The 23,377-nt window shown below is 44.3% G+C and overlaps 1 protein-coding gene across 3 annotated transcripts in view; it reads left to right on the top strand.

Annotated features, from left to right (window-relative positions):
• The window catches only part of LOC119187776 (pseudouridylate synthase TRUB2, mitochondrial), a 34,026-nt gene extending 11,498 nt beyond the window's left edge, over positions 1–22,528 (top strand). For all 3 annotated transcript variants that reach the window (XM_037435855.2, XM_037435854.2, XM_037435853.2), the window contains 3 exons: positions 11,221–11,293; positions 13,026–13,162; positions 22,148–22,528. In XM_037435855.2, the coding sequence (XP_037291752.2) occupies positions 11,221–11,293; positions 13,026–13,162; positions 22,148–22,434 (497 nt within the window). In that variant the 3' untranslated portion in view covers positions 22,435–22,528. The remainder of the gene's footprint in view (positions 1–11,220; positions 11,294–13,025; positions 13,163–22,147) is intronic.
• Positions 22,529–23,377: the final 849 nt, after the last annotated feature.

The raw sequence follows: 23,377 nt of genomic DNA, 5'->3' as shown, positions 1-23,377 counted from the left end.
CTTTTCATCGTACTTCTCCGCAAAAGTTTTCGCATATGCATGTTCCCCTTCGGAGGGAAAAGCCTTTCCTCTTCATATAGTTAATTAGCCAGCACCTGCTCGCTTTAAACAGGCTCCGCATTAGACTTTTTTCTAAGACTAATTGCATAGCCCGCATTTGGAGCAGTTCTGTCGTCATGGGCCGCTGTGCCACTCGCTCCTCAAGCACATACTCGCGGAGCAGCTCTTCAATTTGCGGAAACCGACCCTGCTGTGGTTCACTGAAGCCTTTGCGTGAAGCTTTGCTGTCCACAATCTTCTGCTTTTTGTTTCCGCCGGTCCCGCACGCACGTTTCGAGAAAGACCACGATGCGGCCCGATTTCCGTCCGTTTCTGCACACGCGATGACTTTTCTTTTAAAAGCGGCATCGTGGTGCACTCGAGTTTTTGGAGTCGGCCCTTCCAAGTCGTCGATGCTAATGCACTACTAGATGACGAACTTCTCAGCACACGTACGAAGTGCCGCACATGGTAAACACATAGGCAGAAATAGCCGACGCACCATGCCAACGCACGTAGGGGGCGGCCATTTTGGATTTGCGATGGCAATAGATTGACCGTAATTTTTTTGTTCGTACTCGATTCTAACGCGCATGCGATTTATGAACTCGCTTAACCGGAAAAAAGGTGCGCGTTAGATTCGAGTAATTACGGTACTCGTATTCATTCAAGCATCATGGCCTCGTCCATGTATCCCTTTTTGTTGACGCAAACGACAGCGCCGGGCGGAAACACTTCCTTCGGCATTGTCTTACGTTCGAAAATGATGAAGGGCCGAAGCTTTCTACCGTCTGCCATGCATGCCAGCATGACGGTGAAGCGTGAGTGCTCATTGCCAGTGGACAACAGCTTCATATTCTTGGCGCCACGCTGCATGGTCATGGTTGATGAAGGCATGTCAAACCACACAGGGGTCTCATCGGCATTGTCAATCTGCCCCATCATGTAGTTGTTCTTCTCCCAAAGCCGTTCACGAAGCCCTGAAAGTTTATAAGGTTATCCTCGAACTCATCTGGGAACTTCTGACAGATGGATGTGTGCCACCGGAAAGAAAATCCTTTGCGTCTCATGAATCCACGCACCCAAGAGTTTGGTGCACGAACTCTTCTCACGTGAGCCCAGCTTCACGAGCGAGTTCCACAGCTTTCTTGCGAATGGTATCTACGGTCACTGGCTGCAAGCACGCGTGAACTTCCCACACAAAGTTTTCTAGTGTATCCTTCAGCTGCGGATGAACCGCACTTTGCCCACGAAATGACATTTTCTGAGGAATGCACATCTGCAGCTTCCCTTTCTGCACCCTCCAATAGCGCACGCTTTTTTCTGATACACCAAAGTGGCGCTGAGCAGCCATATTCCCATTGGCCTCTGCGAACTAAACAACCTGTAGTTTAAACGCAACTGAGTACTGCCTTCTCGTACCGCTACTCAAGTTCAGTGAACGAGAAAAAGACTACTAAAAACGAAACACAATGTCAAGCGGAGCGAGAACTTACAAGTCGGAGGCAAATCACGAACACAAAAAACAGACAACAGAGAAAAAATTGGCCCTGTATCTGCATGTAATCTGCAAATGTCATCGGAAGACGATGGTCTTGCGTGTGGAGAGAGTGAACAAAACATTTATTTGATGTACTGCGCAAGAAAATTGGCGAATGGTATTTCGGAGGCGCTGCGTTGGAGTGCCTCAAGCGTGCAGTGGAGGTGAACGAGCACATCAAGTCACGTCACACGTGAGACATGAGCGCCATCTGGCAGTTTTTTTTTTGGAAAACAAAGCGCATTGTCTTGAGACAGGCGCGCACACCGGTCTCAGAGGTGATAAGGTGTAGAACGCAAGGCGACGGGTAGGGGCCACCACCGTGTCTTCTTAGCAAATCGTTGGAAACACTCGCCTTTCCGTGCAAGCGTTGCATAGTCAGTGCAGCGTGATAAGCGCTACGGTCCTTAGAATTACTTATGTATGCCTTTTCTAGTAAAAGACGAACATGCAGAATATATACGTGTTGTTATGGTGCCTCAGATATGCACAATAATTACTTTTTAATTGACAATCGCACACGTATGAACGCTGATCCTTGAGCAACATTGGTGGGTGCTGTGGATGGGCTCGGCCGTTCGGGGTAACGGGTGGTGCTGTTTAAAGTACCCGGTTCGTGGCAGCGGTGGACAAACAGACAAATGTACAGACAGACAGACCAAAGTTTTTGCGTCGAAAGTCCCCAAAGAAGACTATCGTCTTTAAAAAAAACAACCTGCTATTGGAATTGAATGCGAATATGGCCATGTCCAGCTTCTCATGCACATGCAAGGCACATGTTGCCAGACAGCGGTGCATTGTCGGCTAGACACCGCTATATAAGACGAGGGGCGACTTTAGCTCGTTGTTTTATTGGAAATAGTTCGACTTATGTGTATAAAACATAAAATACGCAATAAAATCTAAAATATTCATTTACAGGTCCATGTAGATCTCGCATAGAATCGCCCGTTTATGATCAGCACGGTTGAGAGACTAACCGCGGTTATGTCTGCCCTGTACCTGTAACTGTGTTTAGCCATAGTGTTCGTGTGACAGCGGTAGTAATTCTTTCGTTACCACGCCTTTTCAAATCGATCACTGGTGATCGACCCTTTGGATCGTCGATTTTGGCATGCTGAATTTGTTTCCTTGCCCCAACAACTTTCTAGTAGATTTTCCATCCACTCAACTTTTAAAATCATTTTGCAATTGCCCATTTTGGCTACATAGTGATTTTTGAGAAACTTTTGCGCAAACCAATGTGCTAGTGTTGTTGAGGAAATGCACTTGGCTGGTGAGCTTGGCATAACTCCATGCCCCCTGTGGTTATGGTACAGTAGCATCAAAATTCTGTAATCAAAACAACCTTTGTAAGTCAAATATCAAATTAAAGTGTCAGCTTCACAATCTCACAGTGTTGAGCAGTGATAATTGCCAGATATTTACACTAGCTATTTAATGGGCATCTGTTTCTAAGAGTGAGGGAAGAATTATTGCACAAAAAATATTTCGGAAGGTTCACCGCATGTATAAAGTGTGAAACTGACCTTCTCAGTCAGTTCCCAGCAGCTTTGGTTTTGCTTTTATTGTTATATCAGAGACAGGGCCGCATCTAGTGTCACTAGTCTCTCCTATGGCAGCGCAACTGCGCTGCCATAGGAGAGACTAGTGTTTTCTGCAGCGCAACTGCGCTGCGAAAAACACGTGCTGTTTGAAACTGTTTTCGAATTGCAGCTGAAGTGAATAAGGACAAGCTTAGAGTTCGAGGATGGCAGCACCTGAGCTTAAAGTTTTATGGCGATGATATTTTGCATCAGCCTGAGGCATCCGCAGCCGTTCATCAGTTTGTTTTGTTAACGGCCTCAAGTTGCCGGCTGCTGACCTTTGTTGCTAACGTTTGTGCACAATCTTATAGCTAGTCTGGTTACGTGTGAGGTCTCCACATCACTGGGGCGTGGTCTGATGGCGCTGGCAGCAGAGCTTCTCCTCACGACAAGAAGGCCACCGGGGCACATCTTGGCCCTGAATGCAGAGCAGCGCAACACGTTTTAGAACTGCGCACGATATTGTTTTTTTGTTAATACAATGCACAAAAATGCTACGAAACATGCTTGGATGCATATATTAGAGCGCCAATCTATGTGGAGTAAAGTGGCTCATGGAAAGAGATTAGGCTAGACTAAATAGCAAAGTTTATTGGACATCTGATTTGTAGAGAGATTATTTACATTACGGGCATGCATATATAGCATCTATAGGCTCTTACCGCAAAAAAACAAAAATTTGACTGAGAAAATGTATGAGTTCATTTGTGTCTCACGAAAACCCAGCAATGTTTCACTGCAAGGCACAAGTAATGAAGCAACACCTGGGTTCCGATTTTCTTTGTCTATGTGAATAGAAACATTTTGTACTAAATTTATTATTGTTTATACTATTCCTGGGTCATTTATCTTAAAAATGTATAGTATGCATTTTCTATGTTCTGAATATTTTTTATATATAGTGTTTTTATTGCACTATTTAGCAGCTGGCAACTTGAAATTTTACACTTTTCACATTTTTATTAACTTCAAAATATTTTCGTGCTCAGCAGCATATATGTTTTGGAAAGAGCATTTCATTGTGAAAAATTTGGTATGCTACAAATAGTGCTGGAGCATTTTTCAGACTGGCAAAAAGTATTTTCCCGGGACATATGAAAAATAACCATTTTCACGTGGTAACGAAAGAGTTAATAATGGGCTTTAGTTGAAACAGAGGGTTGCCAATCAACATAGCGAGTAAAAAAAATTGTTTTTTGCGCTGCAAGAAAAAATTTGCCGTTTTGCTTCTCACTTGCTTTCTACTCTCGCTGATGCGCAAAATTTCATTGAGGCAGATACTCAATCGGAAGCACACCTGTAGACCTGTTGCAGTTACTAGCTGTCTGCTGAATGGGCCAGGATCTCACAAAAGGCCGCTTATAGTGATTGGCCTTTAAGTCATAGATGCAGAACTTGTCAAATTTGATGCGGCGGTCATTCGCCATGCTGTGCTCAGCGACTGTACTTCTTTTTCATAGGAACTTGGAGACGTTGCCTTCGGGGAACTTCTTCCTTTTCCCATGAATGGAGTGTCGCAATGAACATGTATGGATTAAACCGGCCGTGGGTGTCGGCAGGATTCTGCTTTGGGGAAGGGGGGGGGGGGGAGGGAGGGGCAAATTTGTTATCTCATAACAACTAACAATGGAGATATCTTTCGGATCTTAAGGGTTACAAAAGTTTTAGAATATTCATAACGCCCACATCACACACACACACAAAAAGAATAAGAACACTCCGACATCAAGATAGAATTTTAAGAAGTTATGAGACCACAAAGCGCAAATTACTGCTTAAAGCTGGATATTAAGCTGATATTACTGCAGCCTTGACTTCAGATTTTCTGGCTAACAATGCGATTCAACAGTTGGCAGTCAGAAATTGCTGAGAAACTTGAAGTTTCCTCTTCTATAGACTTTTCGCTTTGAATGACATGCAGTTAAATGACGTTCTCAGGTAGAACTACCGCAATTTTATACATGCTAAAAACTTATCCTTACAGTTGCTCAGTGTCTCTAAATGTGAGCGGCATGCGTCTTGGCGTGCGCATAGCAAACTGTTGTACAAATTTCTCTGCGAAAGCTTTTTGTCCCTCCTTTTCAAGTTTTTCACGATACAGCCAGAGCATGTAGAGTCCAGACAGGTGGTGGTCTAACATCATCGAACGAAGCCACGTCTTTCTTCACACACCGCATCGTGCTAAAAAAACGTTCAGAACAACATGTTGTCGAAAGAAAAGTTATGGCCATTTGAAAACGTGCTCAAATGTGCTGAAATATTTTTTATGGAAAAGACTGGAGCCGTACTATTTTCTGTGATGAAGCTTACCTGCAAGAGATGGCTTGAGGGGGCAGCCGATTTCGAGAATGTGCCTCGATGTTAGTCTTCTCAAGTTCGAGCGAGGTGGTAGAAGTATCTTCGGATTAAAGATCGTGGTCCAGCTCAGAAAGTTGCATCTTCTTCATCAAACATGTCGCAATGTCTTTATTAGCTTTTCGTTTAAAAAAGCTTCTGATGTCCATTTTCCCTTTGCGATGGCACTGTACAACAGCTCGGCAATGCTCATGAACGCACGCTTACTTTGGCGCAGGGAGGCTGCGACCTTCCCTAACGAAACTTTTCCTGTTCTGTCGGGTACAAGTTATTGTTTTCACTATGGCGGGGTGCGCTTTGTAGCCGTGAGTAAAAAGGTTATTAGAGAAGGGCTTTCGAGAATTGACACTTTGCAGAAATCTGTCGGCTTGCTTTTTTCAAGAATGTTTTCCACACGGATTTTCTCATTCACAGAGTAGTTTTCTCGTTCTAGGCACGTTCACCCTGGAAATATTCCAGCTAAAGTGCACGAGAACAACCAAGGCGTCTTAAAATTTACTGTGTGAATCTCGTGCCTCATAAGCTGTGTTTACTCAATGCAACAGAATATGAGCAACTGTTACTCTCAAGCTTACCTTGCTTTCTTCCCCTAGCTGCCACGTGGTGTCGGAGGGTGTGCTCGCAGATAAGAACTTACTGTGTTATAAAAAAGTTTTTATTGATAGTTTGATGATGCTGAGATTTTACTGTGTTATAAAAAAGTTTTTATTGATAGTTTGATGATGCTGAGATTTCTGAATGCTAGCAAAAGTTTATTTCATTTTTTACAACTGGTTTAGGCAGCTGAGGATGTTTCGTTTTTCGTTGTTGGAATGTTTCTCTTCTGTGGTTTTGTTATCGACGCTGTCTGGTTCAGCAAGGGGCAGTACGAGCCTCACAGTCATCCCTTTCACAGGAACATCACGCAGGTGTCCAAATCCCTAACCTCTTGCTTTGGAAGGCAAGTATGGGCCAAAGACTTGGCAACGATTCGGACAAAGTGGAAGATTTTCAACATACTCGAAGCAGCTATGACGGAAGGCCGTCATTACTCTCCCCTTGATTTAGGGGCCGTGAGTTCAGTTACCCCTCGAATTCTATCTCGCCTGGCGCGTTAGTACGGTATGCCTTCCTAGCACATATACTTCCATGTAACTTTTTCCTGGGCGAGTTGGTTCAGCAAACCTGTGTACATAGATGCGATGCAGCAATAGTCGCATTCATGTAAACATCAATAGTATGGAAAGTTGGGCGAGTTGGTTTGAGAACGTTCTTGGAAACGTTTCGGCACGTACAAATTAGACAAAAAAAGCACCTGTTTGTCTTCTTGCCTTTCATTTTTTTATCTATTGTGTGCGCACTGAAATGTTTCCAAGAATATCATGTAAACCAGGTTATGGCAGAGTTTTAGTGCCGGGGACCCCTAGCTATTTTAGCCCCGCATACTTTTGTGCTTTTCCCACGTTTCTGCTGTTCAGCAGCTGCACCCAAACAGAGTGACAACTCTCTGCTAAGCTTCATGGTGACAGAGGAAGGGAAAAACTAAAGAAGGAAAGGCAGGATCGACTGCTAAATGGTATAAATACTTTGTTTTTCTGGTCTGTGGTTGATGCTGTTCGTTAAGCTAATGTAAAGCCCCTCCACATATTTTCTGCCCTCAAGGTTAAGTAGCACCAACTCGTTCTCTCCCTCTTTCTTTACACCAGTCCTCCGACCACCGGAAGCCGAGGTGCTGCCATGATGTTTCTGCTGCCTCTCTGGTTCATGGACCCACGTCATATTCCACGCACCCCTGACTAGGGTGAAGTGAAGAAAGCTCACACCAGCTGACTCTCCCACCCTGCCTCATTCATGCTGTTCCACCGATCGGCTGTCGAGCCTGTTGGCAGCAGCGAGGTGGCATTCCTTGCGAGCTTAGGATGAAACTCAAGACAACACTTGTGATAAGAAGAAGAAAATGAAAATATTTACTTTCTAGCGTGTACAGAAACAAGATAGAAGGAAAAGGTGGAAGGAGGTGGCTTGATAACTTCCTCTCTGAAGCTCTGGAACCGGAAATAGACGGCGCAGAACAATGCTTGGCGCTACTTAAAAGAAATGCGATGGGGGAGGCGGGGGCTTTACCTCACCCAGGTGAAAATATCTGAAGCGAAAAAGCACCATGTCGCTAGCAAAGAACCCATGCATAGCTCATGCAAGGTCAAAGAAAGTTGTCTTGAGAGAAAATTTCGGTTTACAATTGGAAGAATGCCAGGGGCAGAATTTGCAGGGTAAAAGGCTCTCACAGGTGAATGGCTTGAATTTGCCCTTTTTGGTGCCTGGCTACTTGCATTCACACAGAAGAAAGATCAGTAGAAATGTTTCTCGACTGTTTTTTTTTTTTTGACATCGTGATTGAAAAGACCATTCTGGAAAGTCTCTGGTCACCGATGTCCGTAGAAGAATAAAAAATTCTCTTCGGTGGAGTGAGCCAGGGTGGGAGCAGGGAAACTGCCCTTTCGCATCTCCTGCCGATTCCCATGAAACTGGCCCATGCACGTTCATTTTAGGCAGCTTGTCTTTTGGTCACAGAAAGGCCAAGTGGCATCAATGCACCTGCTACAATCCACTTCCATGAAAAGCATGTCCATACAGTTTTCATGGCAGATTCCACGGCTTTCTTCAAGCTTTGTGTAGAAATGGCTCAACCTTCACCACAGGGAGTCGGCGTGTGTTAAGAAATTTCTACCTGCGATTTCCACAGACAAAACCAATTCCGCTTGCACATTCTTTGTCCATGCTTGGCAGCTTAACAGCTGTCCAGCAGTGCATCATAAGAATTCGTTAGGATGTTCTATGGGACAATTGCACCCATAAAATAAAAAATTAATGACTAATGTCACACCATTCATTACCAAAAAATGGTAACTTCAGTACATTACCCATGACAGTTCCCAGATAGTATTCAGTACGTTACTATGTTACCGATAAAGGTAATGGATTACTTGTAAGGGTGTTACATGTGACGCATTACTGCCAACACTGGTTATGCTACTGTTGGCCACAATATCTATTCAGCTTGAAGGCATTCTAGTTAGGTCAGGATTTCTATTAGCAGAGGCTCACCAGGCCTTGTCAAGCTAAATTCAGTGGCAATGTATTGGCCGATGTCCTCAGCTATGAATTCATGGCTGATAGCTTGTTTCAACAGTAGCCCGTCATAACTGCAGCTAAATATATGTCATTCCTGTTTTATGAGATTACAGAACTGTATCTTTGAATATTAATTCTGTGCATCATGCCTATAGAAGAGCACGTAAATGATGGGAACACACTACTCTCTATGATTACTGAGTAAAATCAAGGAGGCTGTTGCCCCTTCATATGGCCATGGCACTGTCCCGTTGGCTTTCATGGCCTTATCCGATTCTTCAGTGCTGCCACATTCGTGACTGCAGCAAATGCAACACATAACATGAAATAAAAAGCCAGGAAAATAAAATGTAAACAAGTATGTGCTCATCAAGTGAAAAAAAAAAGGGCATTACGTATCTTACAGTATGACTTCATTTCTCATGACACTGTCATGGGTTCTAACAAAAATGTTATAAGCTTAATACGTAATATCCTTAAACAGGAGAAACTCCATAGTTAAGGATTTTTCTGAATAAGCCCTAAAGGAATGCGGGTGCACCCTGGGGCACCCTTGCGTGCTGGCTGCGGCAGGACAAGACAGACAGGATGCCAGTATGCGAGACTAAGCTTTAAAAAAAATTTTGTCATTGAAAGCTATATCTCAGAGGTACGAAAATTGTGTGGACGTGCAAATCAAGAGACTAAGTACGAAGAAAATAAAAGTATGAGAGGAAGAGGGAGGTTTGTTGAACTGAAGCCAACGCTTTAGCAAGTGAACTGGTCTTTGTCGAGGCAGGAACCGCCTTGTTGGAGATAAGTCAGTTGCCGAGTGAATGCTCAGCGACTAAAGTAAACTTGGTAATTCAGATTTGATCAAATTCAACTCAGTCTGCTTAGCTGCCACTGTAGGCTCTGGCTGTGTTGCCATTACCAGCTGTTTTGATGCACTGTAGTTGTCTTTTTATCGTGTATCGTAAAGGATGCTTCTAGCCAAGTGGACATTAAAAAAGCAGTTTTGTTTCAAGTTTATGCTAGTGCCCTGCCTTTTTTTCATGACTTAAGGTGACGTATCATGAAGTTCAATATGCTTTGCTGTCTGCAGTTTTGATTATGATCTTGTGTTATCACCAGATATTCAATTTTATTTCTTGTTTTAATATTTGATCATTTATTATTATGCAAACAGTACTGGCATGAAAACACAAATACAAACAAGATAAACCCTGGGGCAAGCTTGCCTGATGCAAGATAATTAGCTATGCAATCTCTTAGACAAACCCATGCAGTAAACTTGCTGGCTGCTGCTGATGACAGTCAAGGTTGTGGCATCATGTCATGGCTATGAACACTGTGCTCTAGGGCCATGCACACAACTAGTATACACAGGAAATAATATATACTATGTGGCTTAATAGTTTAGGTATGTTATATGTACACTTCTTTGTGTATACTACTGTGTGCACACCATGCGAAAAATTCTGGTAGGTGATCTCAGGAGTCTATTTTTCACTAGGCCTGCTAACGCAAATTCAGTACTTGTAAACGATATCGATGTGACATAACTTTCGAGCGCTCACCGCCTGCTAATATACAGCTGATGTACACCTTGCATCTTGCAGCGCCAAGTGTTGGCTGAAAGAGCAGCTACATGCTCTGTGGAAAAGTGGCAATGAGATTAAATGTCAAGTGCGTTTTCAGAGCCAGTTTTAAAAATATTTTTCTTCTTGAAAGGAAAAATGATTTGATAAGGCTCTTCATTCCTGGTCAATGATTCACTCTATCAAATGCTACATAAAAAGTATTTCTATTTGAACAGTGTCAGTATGAGAAATATGGTCATAAATGCATTAAACTGCATATTTTATACATGTGTATGTACTCAGGGAGATTTGAAGCATATTTTGACCCTACTGTTTTTGTATGAAAATAGACTTTCCTGACAATCATAAAAATAATAAAAAGTCAGAAAAAATGCGAGCTTGTTCAATAAAATTTTTGAAACTCTGGAGATTTTTTTGTTTTTGATAATATAACTGGCAAGAAATCAAAAATGCTTTAGAATTTTATTGTTCGTTATCTGAACAAAACCTCTGTAGTGGCACAAGTGCACTTTTAACGTTAAAGGATAGAAAGACAAATTAAAAAAAATTTCCTATTTTGCACAGTTTGATAAAGGAGAGTCAAATTCAATAGTGCACCAGCAGGCTTCAAAAACTGTTTTATACAGAATTTTTTTGCCAGAATGCTCTATGTGGTTCAGTAAAAAGCCACAAATCGCATGCAAGATCTGCAATGTCCTAGTCACACGCTTGGCACGGAATGACTCGGAAGAAAGCAAAGCTAGCAAAAAAAAAAAAAAATGGCAACTTACGAAAATTTTTAGTCTACATTTGTGGACTTCACTGAATTGTACTACTATGAGCAAGCACCACCATAGCAGTTTTGTTTACACCTACTGTTGCTTTTATATTGTACATTATTAGGAGGTGTCACTGAGATGATAGATAGCTTGTTCAATTATAGTTGGGAGCCAAATAATGTGTAACATAAAGAACTGCTCCAAGAAATAGCCACGCACCAGTTAAAGGTATCCCTTCTCTTTACTAGGTCACATCACGGCTGCAAAACTGGAACAACTTTTAGGCTCCATCCAATCATCATATCAAGTGCAAGCGTTTAAGTAAGTTTATATATTTACTCATTTATTCTTGATTTCCCTTAAGTGTATGGTTGTTGACCCCACAGTTGCCACACAGAGGAAACCTGCCAGAGTATAGCATGTTTCTTGGTGCTGAGTGTTTGATTTCTAAGTTGCTGTCTAATCATTGTTGCCAGACAACTTGGATTGCCTCTCTTAGTTAACTGACTGAACACAAGGTTACACAGGGGCACAGCCAAGATTTCATTTCATTCCTAAATAGGAGGGGAAGGGGCCCTCCATTTTTGACGCCCACAGGGCTGTCGGGAAATGCCGATCTTGTTTGGAAAACACCAATATTACCCTGGAGTGTGCTTTCAAGGGTGAACATAGTGTACTTGATGTACAGTAGACTCGCGATAGTTCAAACTCTGATAATTCATACTTTTGGTTAATTCAAACGTATTGAATTTTTTGGTTGGCCCTCTATTTCAATGTATTTAAAAGCCTTTTGAATTCAAACTGCATCATTCGGTTAATTCATGCTTTTTGCAGGTTTATGCCAGAAAATATCTGCTGTTTTCCCACTACTATTTAAAAATTTGTTTGTTTATATGTATAATTCTAACAGTCTAAAAATGAAATATAAGCACCTGAGGCCTTCAAGGAGAAAGGTTTTGCAAATAAACAAATGTTTGAAACGAAGCACACGCGTGTTAAACCGTGATGCTTCTCAAGTGGTATAGAAAGCTTTGTGCTGAAGGCAAATACCTATAGCGATGAAGCAGTTGGCAGTTCACAATTTCCTTAAAAGGTCTGATCAGCAGTAAATGGCCAATAAACTTGTGGACTATACACTTCTGCTTTCTGTTTACTGCATGCAGTTAGGGCTTAAAAACACCTAAATATTTTAAATGTGTTAAAATCAATGTAATGTACAACAACCTCGGAAGAGAGCAGCACTTCGAGATAGGTAATAGTGCGCTTCAAGTTGTAAAAGACCGTGTCCACTTAGGGCAGATAATAACCGCGGAGCGGAACCACGAGATTGAAGTAACTAGAAGAATAAGAATGGCGTGGAGCACATTTGGCAAGCACTCTCAAATCATGACAGGTAGATTGCCACTATCCCTCAAGAGGAAGGTATATAACAGCTGCATCTTGCCGGTAGTTAGCTATGGAGCAGAAACCTGGAGACTTACAAAGAGGGTTCAGCTTAAATTGAGGACGAGTGAGTGAGCAATGGAAAGAAAATGTTAGGTATAACCTTAAGAGACAAGAAGAGAGCAGAGTGGATTAGGGAACAAACGGGGGTTAAGGATATCATAGTTGAAATCAAGAAGAGGAAATGGACATGGGCCGGGAATGTAGCGCATAGACAGGATAACCGCTGGTTATTAAGGGTAACTAACTGGATTCCTAGAGAAGGCAAGCGGGTTAGGGGGAGACAGAAGGTTAAGTGGGCAGATGAGATTAAGAAGTTTGCGGGTATAAATTGGCAGCAGCAAGCACAGGACCGAGTTGACTGGCGGAACATGGGAGAGGCTTTTGTCCTGCAGTGGATGCAGTCAGGCTGATGATGATGAAAATCAAGGCCTGATCATAATGTGTGGCATCATCTCACCAGGAGTCATCTATCTGAGAACTTGTGATAATTCAAGCTTCTTGATAATTCAAACTCTTTGAGTCCCTTTGAGTTTGAATCAAAGGGACTCAAAGAGGTCCCTTTGAGTTTGAATTAACGAGAGTCGACTGTATGTGTATATATCTCCAGATATGCTGGTGTGCCCCTGAACAGCCAGGCAGCATTTGAAATGGCAGCCAAAGACACAGTGCGACCTGCTGACAAGTCGCCTCCTCTTGTATACAACATTCGCTGTGTTGAACTGGATCTGCCTTACTTCACACTTGGTAAGAGAAGGTTTGCAGGTGGTTAAAAAAAAATGAGTAGTTTGTCTTGCTGTATTTCTACAGCTGCAGAGCTGGTCAAGACTGAGCATATTAAAGAACAATATTAATTTTAAATGCTTTACTGTAAATGTTTCCTTGTATTTTCCTATAGTTATTTGTCCAAATGTTATGAAGAAGAGCAGTTTTTAAACTAGTGCTACAAGGTCCGATTTGACGTAATAGAGTGGCTGTATTTTCTGTATGCCGGGGACAGTCACTTTTGATATCATCATTATAATTCAATGATGAATACCATCTTTATTACGTGCAGCTTTTGTGATTTAAAAAAAGGCTATACCTCTAGTTTTCACGGACCACGACTTTAAAGTCGTGGTGTTTGAAAGAGGCATCACACTACTTTGCCGCTTGGGGAAGGGTGCTTTTCGAATCGCACTTCCTTCTCCCTGCGCCCTTATGACATGTGCTCATGTCGGTGATTCCCTGCTCGGCCATTGGGTGCAGGCCGATGATGTATCGCTGATGTCGTGTTACATTGTTAAAGTGGACGGAGTCAAGACTACAGACTATTCCTTCCTCGTCCCTATGGCAGACAAAGGTAGCGAAGCCGGGCGAAAATTTGAAACCAGCTGAAACTGATGTTTTGACCCCTGTAACTTCTTTATTATAGCACGTAATCACAAAATTCTTGCGACAGGGTGTTCACAAAGCAAAAGAAAAGTGTGCATATTTCTCTTCATAACAATTTTTGAACTTCGAGGTTGTTTACTGGCCTTTTAAAAAAGAAAATCTAGGGTACTAAAAAAAAACACTTTGTGGACTGGCTGACTGAAGAAAGTATCCTAGTGTTTCAAGTTAAAGGCACACGAAGAGAAAAATTTTACCTGTATAGGTAGATTGGGTTTCCACAATACCTAGATCAGATACCAGAAAAGGTGTAAGGAAGGAAAGACTAGTAGCAGCACTACCTTGATGTTGCCACCCCAGCACACCATGATATCATGGATTTTGAAGCTGTCCACTAAGCCCTGTGTAATTATGTATTGGTAAAAATGGATTGCAATGTGATCTAAAAAAGCAAAAGACTTCACACGAGAAGTTTCAGGAACCTTTATTGAGCCAACACGGCCTGAAATATGAAAACATGATTTTCATTTGCTCATGTGATAATGAACCGATAATGTCTTTGTTAATAACAGTAGAGATTTTGAAGAATAATGTGTAAGTCAAAACTGATTTAGTGTTTCTCTGTAGCATCAGTTTAATCATGCTACAGCTGAAATTCATTTGAAATCGATACCATAGCCTAAAAACAAAGTTTGCTACACGGAAACCCTTATCTAATAAAATTTATTTTATTAGATAAGTTAGATTGCAGCAAGTACCATTCCTGATAAGAATATAGGTTTCATAAATTTGTCTTTGAATCTTGCATTCATGTTTAGAGCTATGCACAGGCCACATTTTCGAGCCCAGCGCTAAGGAGGTGCGAGCCCGCCCATCCCATCTGCCCTGACGTACATAAACGATAGCCTGGGGCTGGCCTGGTCCGACATTATGATGGTTTGCTGTAGAGAAAAGATATTGTTTTCCCATAATGTGGAATTTCACACTATACATATTAAAGTGAAACATAAACAGCATGACTGTCACTATAAACACAGATTACCAGCTCTCGTGCGAAATAACAAGCTGTCCAATGATTCAGGCTTCATTGAATTCTTTATGCATCTCATGTCTTGTCAATTAAGTTCCTTTCACTGCCCTCACTGGCAGCCAGATTTGTCAATGTCCGAAATAAGAAGGGGATGGCCTACTCAAGCCCAGCCCATGGTTTGGGCCCGGCTTGAGCTTTTGGGCTACCCGCAGCCCGTGCACACCTGTACATCATGTGGTGGAAGGTATATAATAGTGTGCCAGTCCTGAAATACATCTGAGTGCTAACATGTATTATTACAGTCGAACCTGGGTATATCGAACTCGCCAAAAACATTTATTAGTTCGATATATGGCATAATTCGATATAGGCCCAGTATAGGATTTGACACAAAGGCACATAATAAATTATAAGAAAAGTAGTTTTTTAATATGGCAGCTTACTTTCGACCCCTACTGTGGCACAAAATAGTCTCGAATTTTCTTCTGGGTCAACGACTTCACTGCCTGCGACAGCATGCATGCCTCCACATTGTCCAACGAGTCGGAGCAGCTGAGGCCGTAACCTTCCACATTCACGCAATAGCGCCGGACCAATGCAAGTGCACTAATCACCTCAGAGGATGTAGGCAATGGGTCATCGTCAATTTCCTTATTGCTGTCACTTTAGCTCGTGGTCGGCACGACGTCTGCAATGTAGGAGAGTCTGTCACCTGGCGTCGAGCGTAGGTGCGCGTTTCTTTCGCTCTGTTCTTTTTTCACTGATTTCGCCTATTTATTGAATTACATAAAATAACCAAGAGGCTATGGACGCTGATGAGAGCCGTGTGACTGCAGAGACCACGACCGCGGCAACGACGCAGATCCCGCGAGAAGGAGAACTGGCGGCCGTTTTGGCTGCAATCACCCAAATTAACGTAAGGCTAGGCAATATGGATGCCCGACTCGACGCTGTTGAGAGTCAGCGTCACACGCTCCCGGTCAAGTGCGACCGCCTAGCAACAAAAGTAGCCTCAACGTCAGTTTGGAACCAGTTCGGGTCTCTGAAAAAGAAAAAGGAGCGGCCGAAAGAATAAAGGACGCGATCGCGAAAAGGCGCGGTCGACTCAAGACGTCCGGAAAGAATGATGCAGAAGCTGAGTAAGAAGCATAACAAGACCGGGGAGGACACTACCGTGATTTACCAATGGAACTGCTGTGGCATTCGCTATAAAGAAGCGGAGCTACTGTTACACATTGACGGGCAAGAAAACAAGCCAGATATAATTGCTCTACAAGAAATGAATGGGAAACCAAGACTCCTGGGGTACGTCACATACACTGACCCCACGGAGAATGGAAGGGTGGTGCTCGTATGGAGCAACGTGGTGGCTACTCAGCACGTCACGGCACAGGGTGGATGTGAGCACACGCTGGTAGAAATTCATGCAAGAGAAATTGGCAGCTCGGGCAATCTATTCGTAATGAGCGTGTACTGCCGGCCGTCACAACGTCAGTATGAATTTGACCGCATCGTGAGACAGGCAAAGGCGTTGGCGGGAACTAGGCCACTCCTGATCCTCGGCGACTTTAACCCCCCCCACCAGAAGAGGCAACAGTGTCGCGAGGGACACTACGTCAGACCTGACGTGGTTATCGGGCACACTAGACGTCACCTGGGCAAAGGAAGACGAGGGCTTGGGGTCTGACCACAGCGTGATCGACATTACGATCAGAGGCTCCCGATACCGGGCTGTACTGGGGAAGGCACGTATCACGGATTGGGACAAGATGAAGAAGTTTACCCAAGAACAAGAAGAGGCATACGAGGAAGAATCGAAGCCATCTGAAAGAAAACAGACTTACACTGAATGGGCGAGGGACCAGAAAAAGGCCCTACAAAAATTTACCCAAGAAATCGCAACGACGTCGCAGACACCGTACGTGGATGCTAGACTAACCAATATGTGGGCGGCCCAAGACTCGCTAACGCGGCGGTGGAAGCGTCAGAGACGCAACAAAAGCTGGCCAAGCGCATAGCAGTCTTGAACAAACAAATCGTCGAGCACGCGGCCAAAAAAAATTGGCTGAAGACCTATGACGACCTACAGGGCAAGCTCTCGGCACGGAAGACGTGGTGCCTCTTGACACATCTGATCGACCCGCTGAGTAGCAAAACCGTGACCAATCGCAACCTTGCCAAAGTATTGAACATGTACAAGGGAGACGGCCGCAGACTAAAGACAGAGAAAGGCCAGTACCCGGTGCCCGAGAGGTACGAGGGACCCGATAACGAAAAGCTCGATCGGTCGTTTACCGTGACGGAAATGTGGACAGCGATAGACAAAAGCAACAAGAGAAGCGCACTCGGCAGGGACGCCATAACTTACAAACTGCTCGGTAACATGAGCGACGTAGCGGCCTCCTAGAGCACATCAAGGAAGCCTGGGAGAGCTGGCGGTTGCAAAAGGAATCGTAGGAAGTCGAGGGTCACTTTATTCCAAAGCCCGGGAAGGCCCTCACGATAGACAACATGCGGACCCGCTCCCTCACGTGCTGTGTGGGAAAGGTGATGAAGTGTATGGTCCTTCACCGGCTGCAGAAGCACGGAAATGTGGACAGGGATAGACGAAAGCAACAAGAGAAGCGCACCCGGCAGGGACGCCATAACTTACAAACTGCTCGGTAACATGAGCGACGCAGTGGCCCGCGGCCTCCTAGAGCACATCAACGAAGCCTGGGAGAGCTCGCGGTTGCCGAAGGAATTGAAGGAAGCCGAGGTCCACTTTATTCCAAAGCCCGGCACGGCCCTCACGATAGACAACATGCGGCCCATCTCTCTCACGTCCTGTGTGGGAAAGGTGATGGAGTGTATGGTCCTTCGTCCACTGCAGAAGCACCTTGAAGAAACAGATCAGATGCCGGAGACGATGTACGGCGTCAGGCAACATCTCAGCACCGAAGACGTGATGATCCAACTCCACGAGCTGGTCGTCAAGCAAGCAACGAAGCACGCACCACGCGGGATACTCGCCCTCGACCTGAAAGGAGCCTTTGACAACGTGTCGCACGCGAGCGTGTTGCAAAATTTGAACAAAACCAGGTGTGGCCGCAAGACATTCGGCTACATAAGCGACTTTCTGTCAAACTGAACAGCGACCATCAGGATAGGGGAGAAGAAATCGGACCCTGTCGAGCTTGGTGATCGAGGCACCACTCAGGGGTCGGTCCTGTTGCCCCTGCTCTTCAATCTGGTCCTTCTGCCCCTACCCGGTCTGCTCAAGCAAATCGAAGGTGTGGACCACGCGTTCTACGCCGATGACATCACGTTGTGGATGGCCCGAGCCGGGTCTGATACATGGGCAGAGGAAGCCTTGCAGCGGGCGGCGACGACCGTGCACAAGTATGCCAAGTCATGTGGACTGAGCTGCGCTCCCCAAAAATCGGAGCTGCTCATGATTCAACCAGGAAAACCTAAGAAAGAGCCGCCGCCTAACGTGACTATCACCATCGACGGAATAGCAATCAAACCAACACAGCAAATCAGGATTCTCGGTCTACTGCTTCAGAGTGATAGGAAGGCACAAGCCGCCGTCACAAAGATCAAGCCTACAATCGAACAGATTCTTGAGATGACTCGAAGGGTATCTAACAGAAACCGACGCCTGAAAGAGGACAATGTCATGCGCTTGGTACGTGCGTTCGTCGTGTCGCGGGTTACATACTGCGCTCGTATCTCCAGCTGACGAAGGCGAATTGCGACACCCTCGACACGATGCTTCAATAATTTTTATCAATTTTCTTACAATAATTCTTACTTTTCAATTCTTACATTTATCAATAATTCTTACTCCCATGATGTCAGCGTATCTTCACTAAAGGCAGAACTTCAACTGCCCCTCCTCTCCCTCCGCCGCCGTATCGCCAGTCTTTCGTTATTTCATAAGTTTTTTCACAGCTCGATGCGCATGCCACCTTATTTTGTTCCCCCAGCGCACATCTCTCAACGAACTAATCATCCTCTTCAGGTCGCACGCCCACGTGCACGCACCGTTACTTTTTCAACATCATTTCTTCCTCGCACAGCAGTTGCCTGGAATGGCCTTTCAGGCAACATTCCTGCCATTACTTGTACTTCTACCTTCACAACCAGTATCACTAATCATCTTTCACTTTAGGACAAGCGATTGTTTTCTGCTCAATTTTTATGTACCCACCCCTTATGTAATGCCCCGCAAGGGGTCTTTAAGGAAATAAAATGAAATGAAATGAAAGGCAAAGAAGCAAGCATTGGGCGTGCCAATATACTCATCTACGCTAAGATTGCTAGACATTGGCGCCCACAACATGGTGGAGGAGCTCATCGAAGCCCACCTCTCTAATCAGAGAGTCTGGCTCAGTCACACGAAGCACGGACAAGCTGTCCTACGCAAGATAGGATGGCAGATCGAGCCAGTACCCATCAAGGCGGCCCTTCCGGAGGACTGGAAGACAACAATTCAAACGAAACCTCTTCTCCGGAACATGACGCCGGGCAAGGACGACGAGAGGCGCACCGCGCGGGCCAAAGCCATGGCCCGAAAGCTGGAAGAGAACCCCAGGGTCATGTATGCGGACGCCTCACTCTGAAAACACAGTGACCGTGCTGCGGTAGTGGTTACATCCATTGACAGGCTAATCGTCAACGCGTCCCTGAGGGCAAAAGACTCTGCAATTGCAGAGGAAGTGGCTGTGGCCCTCGCACTCGTACAGCCGAGCGTGGACATTGTGGTCACCGACTCAAAGACAGCCTATAGAAGCTTCCGCAAGGGAGTAATCTCATTTGCGGCACGAGCCATTCTATCCAAATGCAAGCCTCGGGAAGAGCCGTGAAGCTCGTGTGGGTCCCGGCTCACTCGCAGGTAGCAGGCAACACCATTGCTGACTATCATGCCCGAGAAATGGCAATACGGGCCGAGCATGAGTCGGAAGAGCTACCACACCCGGTTACAAACTTTCGGGACATTACCCAGATGTACCGAGAGGGAAGGTGCAGACTACCAGAACCGCACCCCGATCTGACCAGAAAACAACAGACGATATTGCGTCGAGCGCAGGCGGGATCGCTTGCGCATCCCGTACTGCTGAACTGCATGTATCCTGCGGAACACGACATGCTCTGTCCGTTTTGTAAAATAGAAAATGGCACCCTGCCGCACATCTTGGCAGAGTGCACAAAGCTTAAGAACCCCCAACCGTCCCTTCCTCCCGACACCCCGAATCCTCAACCCCTTGAGCGATGGGAGACCTTGTTATCCAGCCCCGCCCTACCGACTCAGCGTGCACTGACGGACAGGGGCCAGGAGCTGCTGGATACATACGGGTCCTGCAACTAGGGAACCGCCCCGTCTGGTGCCTGCGCGCACCACCAACAATGTTGGGCCCAATAAATGTTGATTCATCATCATCTGCAATGTAGTCCTCATCTTGCAACTGACATCATCGTCTGCACTGACGAACTCGTCAAATGTCGATCCGTCGACAGCACCCAGGAACACTTGTAAATGGCCGCTTCAACATCTTCGTACACCGCAGTGCGCACATGTCAGGCGCCACGGGCACCTGACCTTTTGTCCGACTTGGCCCTGATGTCTGCTTTGTTCTTCAGGATAGTAATCAAGGTGCTCCTAGGAATTTTGTACGCGGCGGCGACGTCGGGGCTTCCTTTCACCGCGCTCGACTCGATTTATGATTTCGAGTTTCGCGGCGAACGACAAATTCTGCCTCCTTGTGCAAGCCATGACGACAGCACGCCAACACAGTTCACAGAGCAACAGGGAACACCACCAGCACAGACTACATTGGGTGAGGACTCGAGGAAAACAGGCAGCTACAGGCACTCAAGCATAAAGAAAGAAAAAATGGCGCTCACTTCTATCGCCTCCACGCCTCGGAGAAAGCACGACGGCCTCTGATTGGCTGAAGCACTGCGAGCGGGCCAGGATTATTTCTTGCAGGGGGGTGTTCGCCCGTGCACAACCTGGTCTAACCAACTTTTTCCAGGGTGGTGCCGGCAGTTTTCCCCGCCACTGCGAAGGAAAGCCAACTTGCTGGGGCACTTTTGAGGCACGTGGAGTTCGATATATCAGTTGTCGTTGCTATTTTCGTTAGATAAAACAGTAACTTTTGCTATATATTCTCAATGTAAGTTTACCTTGTTTAGGAATTGTTCAATATACGGGATAATTTCATATATTAGGGTTCAATATAGTCGGGCTTGACTGTACCATATATCTGTGGTTCCTTTCTGAAGGTAGCCTTGTGTGTTATTCAAGTCAGCGTATCAGCAGTGCTTAATGGGGTTGAGACACCAAATTCTGCGTGCAAACACATTTCACACTAAATGTTGGACCCAGCAAATATTTAAAATATATTTTAGCTCATTTCCAAAGTGTTCCCAGATGCTCATACTCGAAATCAAGAACCATCGTTAGCTTGACTGACACCAATATCACTGTGTAGGAAGCCTAACGAAAGTTGTAGTAACATTACAACACACCCGAGTGACATGCATTAAGTGACGAGCTGCTTCACTGCTGCGCTGGGCAAGCCTAGAGAGCAGTGGCAGCGAATGCACATTTGCTTATTTTTCTCATTGTTGCCGAACTAGCCAAGTTTGTTGGCATTTTGCAAAGTGCCTCACTTGGAACGCAAAACTGCGAGGACAACATTAGAATATGTTAGTTTGTATGCACACTTCTTTGAGTTAGCGTCTTGCTGGGTAACTGTAGCCATGAGCACAAGGGGCCATATAAGTGGGAACATGTGGCAGTGAATTGATCCAGGCACACTCAGAATTTTTACTGTAGAAACCTAGTGTACTCTACTTCTCTTCTGGTGAAAATTCTCAGCAGCAGTGCCACTTCTGAGACATCTTGCATTTTTAATCATTATTTCGTCAGAGGCTCTTCAAAAACAAAGAAACATGCCTATAATTGTGGTTGTTTAAAGTGTCACAAGTTATCAATACTGGAATACTGTACATGCTATAAATGCAAAAATTCCCTATTAGAGAATTTTCGTGAGTGTTATAAGCATCCTTATTATAGAAACAAAGAATGTGCTAGCCACAAGTTCAATGTCTCAACCCCTTTTAAGGTAACAGAAACTATGTTATTGTGTTTAACTTTATTTGTATCATGTTTCCCCAATATTTCGTGTCTAGGCTGGTCAGAAACTAGCCCAATAAGCATCAAACTAGTTTTTTCAGGGGCTCTTATATTTACTTTTTACTATAATCTACATAAGTTTACGTCGCAGTTTGAGTTCTCATGATTAATATTTTGTTCTCTCTCTTTTTTTTTTCACTTACAGAACTGAGTTGCATTCATGAAACTGAGGACTATCTTCTGCAGCTGGTGCACGAAATTGGGCTGCACCTTCGTTCATGTGCCATCTGCCATCGTGTACGACTTATACGCTATGGTTTATTTAACACCGATTTAGCATTGCTACGAAAGCACTGGACTTTAGAATACATCTTGAGAAATATTGAAGACTGCCGGCAGCTTGTGGACCAGGAGCTTCTTGAGCCTAAATCACCACATTTTATTGACTTGAATGAAGCTAGCAGGTCATCTTGCAGTGAAACAGATTCTTAGGTCAAGATAATAACAGTGAGCTGATGCTGTCCCTGAGCAGTCAGCGTATTTTAGCTTTATTGTTTTTGTAATTAAAACAATATATGATAATTTATGTGCTCTATGTCTGAAGCTTTTCATTAGTTGTGCTAACTTATTTTTCTGAAAGCACAATGGAGTTTTACAGTATTTGCGCACTTTATACGATAAAACCTTGTTGTTGTGTTTCGAACACTTTTTTTAGTTCTGAAGCACTCATTCTATTGCCTCAGCTGGGTTAGGTTTGTTGGTTTCCATCTCTTATTTTCATATTATCATTGGTTATTTCCTGAACCGCTGTAACTCAGAGTAGACTGCTGGGTGAGTTGGTACTGTATGATTGAAAAGAGCTCAAAATAATGTGAGACCAGACCAAGACAGCTGCAGGACCTGTGGTTGTGCAGCACCTACATTGACCTTATGAGGAAAGCCATGGGGAAGTGGAAAAAGCACAGGCTCAGATTGTCCGACATCCTAATATCACTGACACTGTCTCGTGATATTCAGTACCTTGTTTATGAGTGCCATGACCTTCAATCATTGCACAAAGATGTGCATAAACTGAATGCCAAAAGAGTGTCTCGCCGAAGTACTAGACAAACCAGAAAGATCATTGTGTGTGGCCAGCAACTACAATCAACTGTTCCAACAATTTTATGTTTCCATATGACTGCAAGAAATGAATTACAAGCTTTAATACAGTAAACTCTTGTTAATTCAAATTAGAAGGGACCTCTGAATTTTGTTTGAATTATCAAGAAGTTTGACTTATCAGAAGTTCTCAGATAGATGACAGTGGGTGAGGTGACTTCACACATTATGATTAGGCATTGATTTTATCACATTTAAATATTTTTAAGCATTTTAAACCCTAACTGCATCTAAGAAAAAGCAGAGGTCTAAGGTTCACAAGTTTATTGGCCAT

The sequence above is a fragment of the Rhipicephalus microplus genome, chromosome X, assembly GCF_043290135.1.
Source record: "Rhipicephalus microplus isolate Deutch F79 chromosome X, USDA_Rmic, whole genome shotgun sequence".
NCBI lineage: Eukaryota > Metazoa > Arthropoda > Arachnida > Ixodida > Ixodidae > Rhipicephalus > Rhipicephalus microplus.
Note: the sequence above shows the minus strand (reverse complement) of the source record. Positions and strands in the feature narration are given on the sequence as shown.